This window comes from Vulpes lagopus, chromosome 6, assembly GCF_018345385.1.
Source record: "Vulpes lagopus strain Blue_001 chromosome 6, ASM1834538v1, whole genome shotgun sequence".
Classification (NCBI taxonomy): Eukaryota; Metazoa; Chordata; class Mammalia; order Carnivora; family Canidae; genus Vulpes; species Vulpes lagopus.
Window position 1 is genome coordinate 70,624,284 of NC_054829.1, and position 15,170 is coordinate 70,639,453.

Sequence of the window (15,170 nt, forward strand, 5' to 3'; positions counted from 1 at the left end):
ATGCACTTTACTCATTGGAGAGACTCTCCAGTCCTCACTCACAGCCTACTTGTCCTTCCTTAGTCAGTTTCAGTATGTCCCTGTACTCAACATTTAGAGGGGCAAGTGACCCCTGGTGGCCTTGTAGCAGGGGAAGCAACACTACAAAAAACTTTTAAAGCAGTCACAAACAATTAAAAAGTGGTCTGAGGGCATTTGACAAAAAAGGCAAACAGCTTCCCTGATAACAGTTACAGCCTCTGAAAGCATTGCTATAGAGAAGCCATTGGTTTCTAAGAATTATCCTCAGCTCTCCAGAAAAATGCACATTCTTTTTCAGATGTGCTGAAGATGAACATCATGTTTAGAACAATTTCCTTCCAAAATTAGTTTTAAAAGTTTTAAATTGTAAAGAGGTGAGCTTCACGTATCTGGAAAACCCACTTAGGTGGTTGGATTAATTTCTAGGATAACCAGGTGAGGGTGAGTCAGGGGACTGCAGACCCCAGCAGTACTCAGCCAGCCTTGGGTCATAGGAGCAGGCTGGGTTTCATGTTGAACCACCATCTCTTTCTCCCACAGGTAAGAAGTTGTGCGCTTGCCCATCCCAGCTTCCTCAGGAGTGGGAGATCCTTTGGAATAGTGGGGCAAAGATGAGATTTGGAACTGAATTAGTCCGGATCTAGCTCTGTTTCTCCATAGAGGCCAGGCTAGTCTCACTCCTCTGTGACTGCTCCTGAACCTGTGAATTGGGTTTACGATGCTCATGGCACAGCCTTGTTATGAGGGTCGCCATTAGGCATGAAAAAGGATCTGGCAGTAGGCAGGTTACCCAACTATCTGGTGTTCCCACCACCCCAGGCAGTGTGGCCAGGGGTCCATCCCCTTCCAGCAGGGTCTGGAGCTTGGTTCAGGTCAATTCTTAAGGACTGAATTCTGGTCTGTGCTCTTACCTCAGATTCCCAGGCTGATCTCCATCTCATGCTGAGAACATCTTCCTCCTCCATAGCCAGAGCCTTTGGCATGAACCCCCCCACCCCGATATTGGGCACTTTGGATGACAGGGTCTCTGTCCTGACAGGATGTGAGGGTGGTCTCATTTCTTTCTCTTTAGGCCTTGGTGCAAATAAAACTTGACTGACTGCCCCCCAGTGCCCCACCTCTCCTGAGTGGAACTCTCTTATTAGTTTCCCCATGCTGCCTGTACAAGGCTAATCCTCTCTCCTCACCAACCTGGGACTTCACTGTGGCTGACAAAAGTGGTGTTACCCCTTCCGCCTCCCAGAGCATATTATACCCAGCACCTAGAGAAACTTCTCTCAGGCTCAGGAATCCAGCCAAAGCCCTTCCCAGGGTACCCTTGGGTCCTCCCTCTGGCTTTCTGAAGCATTCCACCAGGAGGAGCCTTCTTTTACCTTCAATCTTTGTCCACATTCAAGTTACAAGTATCACCAGGAGGTAAAAGGTCTGGAGCAGTACAAGGGATGAAGCTATTGCTGAAGGTTTTTGGGGAGGCTATGAAGCAGAAAGGAGCAAGGGAGAGGCACAGATCAGGTGATGGGGATGGAAATCAGCATTCCCTGCTTCCCTGGGCCTGACACCAGGGGAACATAAGGACTGTTGACACTTGGGGAGGCTCACCGGGGGAAGAGTAAGCAAGGATGGGAATCTCTGAAGGCCCTTCTCCAATCTCTGGAGAGTGTCTGGAGTGAACAGATTCTGGCTCTTTCCCAGGTCAAGATCCCATGAACCCAGGTCTGTACCACATTCACTCTCTGCCACTTCCCTAGGCTCTTGCTCACAGGGAGGAGGAACAGGCAGCTGGTGCTGGTGTGAGGATGCTGACAGGCTGCAGGGCCCCTCCACCAGAGGGTGAGGAGAGACCATGCCTGCCAGGAAGGGTGAGGGCGAGCCTGAGGGGAGTCTGCTTCTCCAGGGACTGCTTGTTAGCAAATGCTTCACCTCCACTCGTGGGGGCACCATGTCCACCCCCATAGACTCCGTCTATATCCTTTGTCCCAGTTTTCATTTCAAACACTGGGACGGCTTGTCACTTCGCTTACCAGAAGCTGGACTCCAACATATCTCACAGATTATTCCCCCCTCCATCATCCCATCATCCTCTCCAGCTCTTCAACTCTGGCCACTGCTGACACTCCTGCCCCTTTTCTCAGGAGGGCTGGGGGTCCAGCCACTAGCCCGAGCCTCACATCTGCTTACTCTACTTATCCTGGGATATTCACCCTCTCTAGCATCCACAACTCTATTCCAACTACTGACAACATTTTTCAGAGTTGTTTGGACCCTCTTCTAGGAAGACCTTTTGGATTTTATCAAAGTGATGCCAGCATCTTCACACCCTGAATGTTTGTGACTTTTCTCTCGATTTATCTTTGCCTGCTTTGAATCATCCTGGCTGAGAGTTCATCTGTCTTGCCTAGGACAGACTGTAAGTGCTTGGTGGGGGTGGAGGGTAGAGACCAGGAGTTTGGCTCCTATGTTCCCCTAGGGACATTCTGCTTCTGATCTGTGCTCTGGGAGTATTCCATAAATGGGAACCTTCCCAGCTACAGGGTCCAGCTGGCTCACCAGACTTCTGGCCTGGTGGGGCATAAAGAGGCTTGCTGCTCACCCCTGGTGTCACTCAAGGTAGAGCTGAGCCCCAGGCAGTGGGTGGGGATGGTGGAGTGCTTAGGGTTCTTGAAATCTTCTTATCCTCGAATTGGTAACAGTGTATGGTTAGAAGATGAGTAGGAGGAAGAGGGCAGGAGTTGGAGTGCAGGCCAGAGGCCTTCTTAGGGAGGAGCAAGGTGAGGCAAACATAAGCTGAGATGGCTAAGACTGGGGTCAGGTCATAGCTCATTTACAAAAAAGTTAAATTTCTGGCTCCTTTATTTTCAACCTTGACTTGCTGGGCAATGACCTAGCTATGGGACAAAAGCATTTTCTGTGCTCTTTTTATGAGCCAGGCCCCATAGGAAGGACGACAGTAGGCAAAATCTCAGGCTCTGCCCAAATCCTTCCCCTGGGGGCTGGAGGTCTCCACTCATAATCAACATTCTGGTGCTTGAAGGCCACTTTCGGGCAGTGGTTTGGAAAGGATGGAGTGTCCAGGCCTATGACCCTTCAAGAAATTTACTTTTTAAAAATAGCCACCTGAGTGGTGGTGGTGCAGGGAAACAGTGGTGACAAAGACTATGGTCTCAGGGCCCATGCCGAGGGAGCTCTGTGGGAGCCCATTCCCTGCCGGAGGGATACCTAATGTTACAGCAGCCACACAGGGTCAATAGGAGGCTCAGATGGAGGCTCAGGGAAGGAAGAAGTGGAAGGGAACCTGAGCTGCCCTCTGAAGGGTTGCTGTCATCACGACCAGAGCCCCCAAGGGAGCTGGGTCACCTCAGGCAAGCAGTGGCTCGTCCTCCGCTTCGACCACCCAGACCCCCGGCTCAGCCAGTGGCAACAGAAGCACATCATCCTCATCCTCTGGGGACAGGACCATTGTGTGGAGTTCGGGTGGCGTCCGAGTTGGTCCTGGGGGCTGAAGGCTGGGCAGGAGGCGGCCTCGCAGGGCCTGCACCACTCCAGATAACAGTGATGGCTCTAGGGGCATGGAGGGCGATGGCCCGGGGGCCTCGGAGACAGTGGGGGTGTGTGGAGACACACTGGTAGATGAAAGGGGAGCCTTGACTGGCAATGGGGGTGCCTCTTCCCCATCCTGCCCCCCTACTGCCCCACCCTCACAGCCCGGACCTGTGTTGCCATCTAGGGCCTCAAGGGGAGCAGCAGAAGGTGTGACCTGAGATCTGGTCTCAGGGGTCCTGGCTGGGGTGGTGGCTCGAGGAAGCAGGCCCCAGCGGCGGAGCCGGCGCACCAGGCGGCGCATGGAGCGGCCCCGTTGGCGGCGGCGGGCACCCGAGGCAGTCCCTGGAGTCATGTCCTGGCGCAAGATCTGTAGCAGAGAACGCAGGTTGCCTAGCACTGAGTTCTGCAAGAAGAGGAGGCAGACATCAAAGTCAGAGAAGTGAGGAGGTCTGGAAGCCTAAAAGAAGGACAGTATGGTGGCAGGGCCACAGGAGGCTTGGCCGCATGAAGAACCAGGGCTGGGAGGTCACTTACATCATTAGGATTCTCTGTAGGGAAGTCCTCGACAGGCGGGATGGCGCCTTGGGCAATGAGCTGCCCATAGGAGGGTGGCGCCTGCTGCTGCACGATCTCAGCCTCCATCCGGGAGAGGGGAGCGAAGATGCTGGAAGCAACGAGGGCTGCTCAGTCACAGGTGGCGCCAGCCAGAGCAGCCTATCCTAGCCTGGACACATCTCTTCCCTCTGCACCCAGGCTGGGACAACTGAGCTATGCCCTGGCTATGCCCCAAAAGTCATAGGGAACCCCTCCTTCTTTGAGATTGCTTTCAGGCTCTAGATCTCTGCTCAGAGGAGCACCCTGTTGCCAAGCTGGACAGCCTCAGGAACCAACCCAGAGGCAAGTCACCAGAACCTGTCCCCAGTGCGAGCACCCTCATGGTCTCGCCCTTGGGCCCCATGCCCGGACGGTGGGCTGTGCTCTCACCTGTACTCCTGGGTACGAATGGCATAGAGCTTGCAGGTGCAGCCCAGGGCGATGACCAGCAGTAGACCGCACACCAGGCTGCCGATGACAGCAGCCGTAATGACCTTGCGGGGCAGGGCATAGGAGCAGTCCCATTCATCACTGCCATCGGCACAGTCTGGCTGCCCATCGCACACCCACGTCTCATACACACACTTCTCGTCCCGGCATCGGAAATTGCCAGGCTGGCAGTGCCGGCAACGTCTCTCATCTGCTCCATCGGCACAGAAAGTCTGGTAGTTGCAGCGGTCGGCAGGCAGGTAGCAGGCAGTGGCCCCAGGGGTGCCAGCAGCCCCGCAGGGGTAGTGTCCAGGCGGGCAGCTGGGGCAGTTTTCCTCATCCGTGCCATCGGCACAGTCCCATGAGCCATCGCAGCGCTGTGCCTCACTGTAGCAGCGCTCCCCCAGGCCCTCACTGGCCCCCAGGCCAGCACCCAAGCCGCAGGGTCGATCCCAGGGCAGGCAGTAGCCTCGCACGTGGTAGGTGGCATTGAAGCCTCGACCGGTGCTCCAAGCAACCGTGTGGTAGGCCACGATGGCCTGGCCAGAGAGCGTCTCCACGGTGACAGCCTTGCCATTGCTGAAGTGGGTGAGGCTGCGCAGCAGCCGAGGGGTCTTAGGAGGCCCCGGGCCATCATACACATGTACTGCATCTCCATAGCCCAGGTCCAGGGCCGTGAAGCGCACTGCCAGGCGCCGACCGTCATGGGGGTCTAGCAGCCAGAGGCAGGACTGGGGGTGGGAGACTGAGGCCAAGTGTGAGTAGCCAGGGGAAGAGAAGACCCCGTAAAAATCTCCCAAGGTGTGATTGCAAGGTGACGTGGGGACAGGGGCTGGGGTCAGGTCAGGGAAGAGGTCTGAGCTGCAACCTGCCTCGTCAGAGCCATCGCCACAGGCATCGATGTTGTCGCAGCGCTGGGCCAAGGGCACACAGCGGTGGTTCAGGCACTGGAACTCTTCGGGCAGGCACATCAGCCAATCTACAGAGGTACCATGAAGGGCTTTAACACTAGAGCTGGTGGGATCCTCCCCTCCTCCCTGGGGCTTCTACTACCCGTTCTACTAGTTCCAGAGACATCCCTGTCCAGCATACCTTGGCTGTAAGAGAGCAGGAAGCCCTGGCCCATGGGTGCTCTGGCCCCGGCATAGCTGTATGTGATGGTGACGTTGCCCCCAGGCAGCTGCAGAGGGCTGGCAGGTACCTCACACAGGGAGATCTGTGGCTGGAGAGGGGAGCGCAGGATTAAGCGCTCTGAGCCACAGGCCAGGTGCAGTTTTTGGAACCTATAGGGGTGGAGGAGAGCAGGATGTGAGATCTTCTTCTTTTTTTTTTTTTTATTAAGATTTTAATTTTGGGATACCCGGGTGGCTCAGCAGTTGAGTGTCTGCCTTTGGCTCAGGGTGTGGAGCCTGCTTCTCCCTCTGGCTGTGTCTCTGCCTCTCTCTGTGTCTCTCATGAATAAATAAATAAAATCTCATAAAAAAAGAAAAAAGATTTTCTTTTTAAGTAACCTCCACACCCAATGTGGAGCTCAAACTTGCAACCCAGAGATCAAGAGTCATATGTTCTACCAACCAAGCTGGCCAGGAGCACCCCCATGGATGTGAGATATTCTTTTTTTTTTTTTTTTTAAGATTTTATTTATTGGGCAGCCCTGGTGGTGCAGCGGTTTGGCGCCGCCTGCAGCCTGGGGTGTGATCCTGGAGACCCGGGATCAAGTCCCGCGTTGGGCTCCCTGCATGGAGCGGGCTTCTCCCTCTGTCTGTGTCTCTGCCTCTCTCTCTCTCTGTGTCTGTGAGTAAATAAATAAAATATTTTTAAAAAAAGATTTTATTTATTTACTTACTTATTTATTAAAGATTTTTATTTATTTATTAGAGCTCAATGAGCAGGGCAGGAAGGAGCAGAGGGAGAAGGAGAAGCAGACTCCCTGCCAAGCAGGGAGCCCTATGCAGGGATTGATCCCAGGACTCTGGGATCATGACCTGAGTTGAAGGCAGACACTTAACCAGCTGAGCCACCCAGATGCCCCAATATTTTATTTATTTGAGAGAGAGAGAATATGAGCAGGGTGAGGGGCAGAGGGAGAAGCGGCTCTCTGCTGAGGAGGGAGCCTGATGTGGGGCTCAATCCTAGGACTCTGGAATCATGACCTGAGCTGAAGGCAGATGCTTAACCAAATGAACCACCCAAGCGCCCCTGGATGTGAGATATTCTTGACCACCAGAATCTTCTTCCTTTCCCAACGTTCTCAGGTCCCTTCTACCCTAAGAAGCACAAGCCCCTGCTCATCCACAATCCAAATCAAATAGCCAAATGAACTCAGCCAAATTCCTTCATAGGCAATGGCAGTAATCCTAACAGAGGCCAATGGCAGTAGAGCATTCTGATTCCTCTGCCTCTACCCAGACTGCCCTCTTTCCTTTTTTTCTGGGTAAATTCTTTTTTTTTTTTTTTTTAAGATAGATTTATTTATTTATTTTTTTAAGATAGATTTATTTATTTATTTATTTATTTATTTATTTATTTATTTATAAAAAGAGAGAGCAAGTGAGCGAGCAAGCTAGAGAGAGAACAGGAGTGTAGGGGAGAGGAAGAGGCAGAAGCAGATTCCCCACTAAGCAGGAAGCTGGATGTGAGACTCAATCCCAGGACCCTGGGATCATGACCCAAGCCGAAGGCAGACGCTCAACTGACTGAACCACCCAGGCACCCACTGGGTAAATTCATGGAGAGTGAATTTTGCGAAGGAAATAGCCAGGTACTAAACATGGGCCCCAATCCTATGGCCCAAGGTCAGAGGAGACAGGGGTCTGAGACCTATACTGTTTAAAAGATCTGGGGAGGGCAGCCCCAGTGGCACAGCGGTTTAGCACCGCCTGCAGCCCAGGGTGTGATCCTGGAGACCCGGGATCGAGTCCCATGTCGGGCTCCCTGCATGGAGCCCGCTTCTCCCTCTGCCTGTGTCTCTGCCTCTCTCTCTCTCTCTGAATGAATAAATAAATATTTTAAAAAATAAAATAAAATAAAAGATCTGGGGAGGCTGAGGAAGGTTCTAAGCCAATTAGGAATAGCTTTTGAAACCTAAGCGAGGATATGCAATGGACTGAAGGATACCTCAGAACAGCCATATTCAAGCCCAAGGGCTGTTTCTAGAGTGCCTGCTGTCCTTCAGAGAGGACCAGAGTCCAAGCTAGATGTTTGCCCCACCTCAGCTCCAAATCACTGTGTCTGGGCCAGAATAAGCCAGGCTTTTAGGGCAGACTAAAACAAATCAAATTTTACTCTTTCTTCTGTTGACAGGGATGGAAACTCCATGGAAAAGTGATTCCTGAAGGCTTTCTCTCCCATGGTGAAGGAGGGAGAGGGTGGGAGGGTAGTAATAGGGTCTTGGCCTGCTTCTCACCTCACTGTTACAGTCTGTTCCTTGCTCCCCAGGATGAGCCAGGTGCAGTTGGCAGGGGAGCTGTGGCTGTCCCGGCCCAGGGGCCTCTGTAAGGTGCCCTGCACTTCCAAGAGCACGGCCGGAGGATCCTCACAAGCTGGAGACAGAGGAAGGTAGGGTAGTTGGCTGAGAGTCCATTACTCTCATATCCCCTGCCCCCAGGCTTGAGGCCTCTTAGGGCCTGACCTCTTCAAGGAGCAAGAGAAATTCCACCTCTCCAACCACCCCCCCCACACACTCAAATCATAATTTTCAACTGGCTCCCTTTTCCCCCTACATTCACTATAGCTTCACCTTAAATATCAACACCAGAAACCATCTGGGGGCTGCTTTGGACCAGGAGGAGACGGATATACCGTCTCTACAATCAGGGAGACTATGTTCTGGCTAGGGAGGTCAAGTATGGATACTTGATAAAAACCAATATATTACAAGTGAGAGAGCTCACACTGGGTCTGTTTCCCCTTTTGTAAAATAAGGATGGATGATCTCCACTCTAAAACTATGGTAGGTGCCGGGCGATTCAGGGAGAGAGAATCCTCCTGGATCTTCTCTCATTACCAAGCCCTTGTGGTGGTCACAGGGGCATCCTCTACTCACCAGGATTTGGGGAAATGATCCGGTCTGAATGTGCCAGAGCGCCTCCTAGAGGAAGAATGAGAAAGGGCAGGGGAGTGCATCGCCCTTAGTTTTCTTCACCTGAGCAACTCAAGGAGGAAAGGGAGCCATCTGGGACTTCCGGGTAGGTTAAGGGAGGGGGCAGCGGAGCAGGGGAGGGCTGCGCTGGGGGACCTCGAAGGAAGGTACGGCAGCACGGCCTGCGGGCGCGGGAGGGCACGGCAGACTAGGGAAGCCCGCGGGAGGATGCGGGCGGAAGGGAGCGGCTGGCAGCTTCCCCGGGGTTGGGGCAGGCAGCGTCGCAGGCGCGGCGGGGGCTGGGGGCGCCGGCAGGCGGGGGGGAGGGGCGGCAGACGAGGAAGGGAGTTCGGGTGCCCGGGCTCTGAGCCCTAGGGGCGGGGTGCCGGTGAGTAGTCTCGTTTCGGTTTCTTACCCAGGAGCAGGAGGAGGAGGAGGGTGAAGGGCAGCATCCTGAGCCGTCCGGGGGTGCAGGAAGAGTCCCGGCACTTCTGTCGCCTACCCCGTGGGGAGGCAGCGCCGCTCCGGGCGTCCGGGCCCCCCACGGCCGCCTCCCCGAGGGGGCTGCATGGCCCGGGCTCCCCCGCCGGTGCTCTGGATGCCAGGGCTGAGGGCGCGGCGGCGGCGGCGGCGGCGGCCGTCTGGAGCAGGGGCGGTGCCTCTCTCCAACTTCGGAGTTGTTCTCCCCGGCCGCCGCCGCGCGGTCTCCCGAGGCCGGCTCCCCACGTCCCGGGACTCCGCTCGAGGCCCCGCGCTGGAGCGCGCCCCCGCCCAGAACCCGCCCGCAGGCCGCGCGCGCTCCTGCCCAGGCCCGGCCGCCACCTGCCGGGGCTCGAGGCCACTTCCTCCTCGGGCCAAACTTTGCCGACGGTCAGCCCCCCGGGCCGGCCCGGGCGCCGCACAACTTCTCCAGCGAGTCCAACCCGCCGGACTCGCGCGGCAGGGGCGCGGGGGAGGGGGACGCGAGGCTCGGCGCAGCTCCCCGGCCCTCGCCCCGGCGGCACCCCTGCCAGCCCCGGGGTTGGGAGAGCCGGGCGGGGGCGGGGCGGGGCCGAGCCTAGCCCCGCCCCTGCCGGTCCCCGCGCGCCCCGCCCACCCGCTCGCCTTAACCCCTTTCCGGCCGGGCGGGGCCGCGTCGGACCCACCTCCGCGAGGCGCTCAGCCGCGGCTCCGGGCTCCGCCTGTTCAGCCGCGCGGGGCGGCGCCTTTGTTTCGGGACGCGTCGGTGCGGGGACCACGGCTTACTCCGCAGCTGGCGCGTCTGTCCTTTGGGCCCTTAAGCTCTCAGTCCTTCTCTTGTTCTAGCGCCGGAGGGCAGGCAGCACTTTTCGGCGTGAGCCTCTATTAGAGCAATTACCACGCGGTGTTCTCACGATGTGTTTACTCCACTTTCCCGCCTCCGCCCCGCCTCTTCTCCGGGCGCGGAAACTTCCTGTGGGTCGGGGCCTAGACTGTTTGCCTTTGCACCCTCGGGGCTTCTCTCCTGCTGAGACACAGTGAGAACCCAGTTCGTGGTAAATAAACGAATAAATGTACCTTCGCCACTAGCTGACCCAGAGATCTTGAGAAAAATCACTTAACCTGTGAGTCTCAATTGTAAAATGGGGTTAATAGTGCGACTCTTTTAAGACTCATTAACATTTAGGGAGGTAATGCTAGTCCAGCATCTAGGAAGTGCCCTGCCCCCTGGAACAATTATTATGACTAGTCACTGGAGATGTTTCTTATTTATGTGGGCTGTAACTACTTCTTATTCCTTCCTGTGGCACGGATAGGTAATATTAGTAAACAGTAACAATAGCAAATACTTTTTGAGGTTTTTTTTCACATTTCAGGCATAGATCCAAGCACTTTTCAAGTATTTGCTCTTTTCATCCTCCTCACAATCTTGTGAAGTAGAAACTACTGTTACTCCTATTTTACAGGTAAGGAAACTCTGGCACTGAGAGGTTAAGAATTTTGCCCAAGATCATGAATCTAGTAAATGCTCAAACAAGGGTTTGAACCTAGACAATCTGGCTCTGGACAGAGTGTACGTTTGGATCCTTAACGACTCTACACTCTACAAATGGTGCAAAAACACTTTTCTATCCATGACATTTGTTGTTGGCACCAGTTTTGATACTTTCAAAACTGGAACCACAGTAGGGCCTGAAGCCATAGAGTTGGCCATAAACAGGCCTTTCTTCCATTTAGACCTTGGTCCTTTGCCAGGGGATGTTGGTCCGTTGGTCTCTGTGTCCTCTGCTGTGCTCCCTATCTGTGCTGCTCTTGGGAATTAATGAGGAGTGATATAGGATCCTGAGAGTAGGAAAAGGATGTTGAGCAAAGAGAAGCAGGGCAAAGAGGTTGGGAAAATTAAAAATATTTAAGTTCTAAAAGTGATCGTGGAAGTTTTAATTGAGTGCTGGCTATATGTTCTCTATGGTTGATGGATGCCTAGAACTCTTTTAAGACTCCACCTAACGGGGCAGCCCTGGTGGCTCAAAGGTTTAGCGCCGCCTTCAGCCCAGGGCCAGATCCTGGAGACCCGGGATCGAGTCCCACGTCAGGCTCCCTGTATGGAACCTGCTTCTCCCTCTGCCTATGTCTCTGCCTCTCTCTCTCTCTGTGTCTGTCATGAATGAATAAATAAATAAAATCTTTAAAAAAAAAAAAAAGCACTCCACTTGAGGGCAGCCTGGGTGACTCAGCGGTTTAGCACCACCTTCAGTAGGGGAAGTAATCCTGGAGACCCGGAATGGAGTACCAGGTCAGGCTCCCTGCATGGAGCCTGCTCCTCCCTCTGCCTGTGTCTCTGCCTCTCTCTCTCTCTCTCTCTCTCTCTCTCGTGAATAAATAAATAACATCTTATTCATGAGAGACACACAGAGAGGCAGAGACACAGGCAGAGGCAGAGGGAGAAGCAGGCTCCATGCAGTAAGCCTGATGTGGGACTTGATTCCGGATCTCAGGATCATGCCCTCATGCCCTGGTCTGAAGGTGCTTAACTGCTGAGCCACCCAGGTGTCCCTAAATAAAATCTAAAAAAAAAAAAAAAAAAAGTAAAAAAAAAAAAAAGATTCCACTTGAACTTCATGGACTTCATGGAACTTACTACTTCAGAAGAGAGGTGAGATATACAAAGAAAGAATCCAGATAGCCATGAGGAGTACCCATGGGAGTGAGTGGGCATGTGGGGGAGTGAGGAGTTTAGATAGGAAGCAGAAAGGTGGTAGTGAAGTGGGAAAAGTTGTGGGAGACAGGGAAAGGAGGAAGGGAGCCCATGGTCTGGGACACCCAGTAAATGAAAATTTGCCAAAAAATAAAGTCAAGATCTAGGCTGTGGGAGCAATCATTATCATTAGGAAGAAATGGCACCAGGGTAGAATGAACTTTTTTTTTTTAGAACGAACTTTCATTCTCAAAGTATTTAGAGTGCCTTCCAAGTGCAAGGCACTAAACTAGACAGTGGGGTTTCATTTTTTTTTTTTTTAAGATTTTACTTATTTATTCATGAGAGACACAGAGAGAGAGAGGGGCAGAAACACAGGCAGAGGGAGAAGCAGGCTCCATGTAGGAAGCCTGATGCGGGATTGATCCCAGGACTCCAGGATCACACCCTGGGCCAAAGGCAGGTGCTAAACCACTGAGCCACCCAGGGATCCCCCTGGGGTTTCATATTTAAGAGTGAATCCAAGGGGCACCTGGGTAGCTCAGTGGTTGAGCATCTGCCTTTGGCCCAGGGCGCGATCCTGGAGACCCGGGATCGAATCCCACATCGGGCTCCCGGTGCATGGAGCCTGCTTCTCCCTCTGCCTGTGTCTCTGCCTCTCTCTCTCTCTCTCTGTGACTATCATAAATAAAAACAAGCAAACAAACAAACAAACAAACAAAAAAAAAAAAAACCCAAAAAGGATACAGAACTAAATTGGAAAGTTCTTATCACCGTCTAATATTCTCTATATATTTTACTCATTTATCATGTTTACATTGCCTGCTCCTCCTGCAAGAATGTAAGTTCCACCGGGCAGGGATCTGTTTGTTTACTAGTGTATCCCTAGTGCCAAAAACAGTGTCTGAGACAAGGTAGGTACTCAATAAAAGTTTGCTGAATGAATGCCAGTCATAGGTATCATGTAGATTACATCTTTTAACTCACTCAACTACTCTTTGAATTGTTAGCCCCATTTTAAAGGTGAGGAAATGCAAGCCCAGGAAAGTTACATGACCTGCTGGATTCAAACTTGGATTGTGTAACTCCAGGGCCCTTGTTCCTTTTTTTTTTTTTTTTTTTTAAAGATTTTATTTATTTATTCCTGAGACAGAGAGGCAGAGACATACACAGAGGGATCATGCCCTGAGCCGAAGGCAGATGCTCAACCCCTGAGGCCCTTGTTCCTAACCATTATACCATACTGCCCCTCTCTCTGTGCTGGAAGCTATGCTTTATTACATTGTATTCATTTATTCATGAGAGACACAGAGAGAATGAGAGAGAGGCAGAGACACAGGTGGAGGAAGAAGCAGGCTCCCTGCGGGGAGCCTGATGTAGGACTTGATCCCAGGACCCTGAGATCATCCCCTGAGCCAAAGGCAGATACTCAACCACTGAGCCACCCAGGTGCTCCTGGAAGCTATGTTTTAAAAGATTGATACAATAGGGGTGCCTGGCTGGGTTAGTCGGTGGAGCACAAGACTCTTGATCTGTGGGTTGTGAGTTTTAGCCCCACATTGGGTGTAGAGATTACCTTAAAATAAAATCTGAAAAAAAAAAATTGATATAATGAATGCTGAGGGGTCTCTAAGCCGTGTCATGTGATAAGCTGTTTATGGACGTAGAAAGGCTTTTCACCTAAAAAAAGCTTACCTTGAGTGAGGGATTGAATGTATGAAAACTAGATCCAAATATTTGAAGAGCTATAGCATGAAAGAAGAATTTGTTCTGTACAGTCTGAAGGAAAGAATCTGGGTGGCTCAGTTGGTTGAGCGTCTGCCTTCAGCTTAGGTTATGATCCCAGGGACACAGGATGGAGCCTGGCCCCCTGTTGAGGCCCCATGTCTGGCTCACCACACAGCGCGAGACAGCGCGAGTCTGCTTCTCCCTCTGCCCCTGCAGAGGTAAGGCTGACGTAGAGGGACAGATGTCCTGGATCTTCAGGGTTCGTTGGCAATTCTATGACTCCTGAACTTCATGATGGCATAACTTTCCAGAAAACAAGGGCAAAGAAGCTTCTAGAAGTGAGTTGTGTTTGATGCTAACATGAAGCCCAGATAACGAAAGCAGAGAAAAGCCCTGGGGTGGGAAGAAAGAGGTCATGAGGGCCCTTTAAGGAGAAGTTTCAGTGCACAATTTGGTAGCACATATACTAAAATTGGAACAATACAGGGAAGATTAGCAGGGCCCTGGGCAAAGATGACACGAATTCATGAAACATTCCATATTTTTATTGTACACTTAAAACTAATTAACACTTTGTTAAACTTTTTTTTTTTTTTTTAATTTTTATTTATTTATTTATTTATGATAGTCACAGAGAGAGAGAGAGGCAGAGAGGCAGAGAAGCAGGCTCCATGCACCGGGAGCCCGATGTGGGATTCGATCCCGGGTCTCCAGGATCGCGCCTTGGGCCAAAGGCAGGCGCCAAACCGCTGCGCCACCCAGGGATCCCTAAACTTTTTTTTTTTTTTAATTTTATTTATTTATTCATGAGAGAGGTGGAGACACAGGCAGAGGGAGATGCAAGTTCCAAACAGGGAGGGAACCTGATGTGGGATTCGACCTCAGGACTCCAGGATCATGCCCTGGGCCAAAGGCAGGTGCTAAACCGCTAAGCCACCCAGGGATCCTGTTCATTTTGTTTTTTTAAGGAAGTTTTGGTAATTGCTTGGGTTGCCTTCGCAGATGTGGAGGTTGGTTTAAAAAGAAATGACTAGTTGGGGCACCTGGCTGGCTACGTTGGAAGAGCACCCTACTCTTGATCTTGGGGTTGTGAGTTCGAACCCCATATTGGGTGTAGAGATTACTTAAATGAATAAATAACTTCTAAAAACTTTTAAAAAATGACTAGTGAAGGAACGCAGACAGCTGTTGAAAAACCTTGGCTCGACAGAAAAGGGGGATATGAGGGAAATCATTCAAGGCTTGCAGCAGTGTCCAGGAAAGAGCTTTTCAAGATGTGGAAACTTCTGTGTTTGAAGGGAGTGGGAATTAAAGACCCTGCCATATGGTTACAGGAGCAAGTTTCCTTGTGCTTTGGAAAGAATGAGATGCTGGATTGGAGACACACCTCAGTGGTTTGGAGCAACCTCAATCATGCCCATTTTGGGGGTGTCTGGTGTATTGCAAAATTAAATACTAAGATAGATGGTTTGGAAAATATTTAGTATATTCTATTTATTTATTTACAAAGATTTCATTTTTAAAGTAATCTCTACACCCAACATGGGGCCTAAACTCACAACCCTGAGATCAAGAGCCACCGACCAGGCACCCTAATACTTTGCCTATTTTATATGTTTCTAT

General features: G+C 51.9%; 1 protein-coding gene and 1 non-coding gene across 2 annotated transcripts; one reads left to right on the forward strand and one right to left on the reverse strand.

Annotated features, from left to right (window-relative positions):
• Nucleotides 1–2,853: 2,853 nt before the first annotated feature.
• LRP10 (LDL receptor related protein 10) lies at nt 2,854–9,665 on the reverse strand. The gene is made up of 7 exons (XM_041758860.1): nt 9,081–9,665; nt 8,630–8,674; nt 7,991–8,126; nt 5,677–5,867; nt 4,546–5,563; nt 4,096–4,225; nt 2,854–3,964 (listed from the first exon to the last, which is right to left on the reverse strand). The coding sequence occupies exons 1-7, from the start codon at nt 9,115–9,117 to the stop codon at nt 3,377–3,379; spliced, it is 2,145 nt and encodes a 714-aa protein (XP_041614794.1). The 5' UTR covers nt 9,118–9,665; the 3' UTR covers nt 2,854–3,376.
• A 4,324-nt stretch (nt 9,666–13,989) lies between these two features.
• On the forward strand, nt 13,990–14,093 carry LOC121493987. The gene has a single exon (XR_005988636.1). It is a non-coding gene; the product is annotated as a U6 spliceosomal RNA (small nuclear RNA).
• Nucleotides 14,094–15,170: the final 1,077 nt, after the last annotated feature.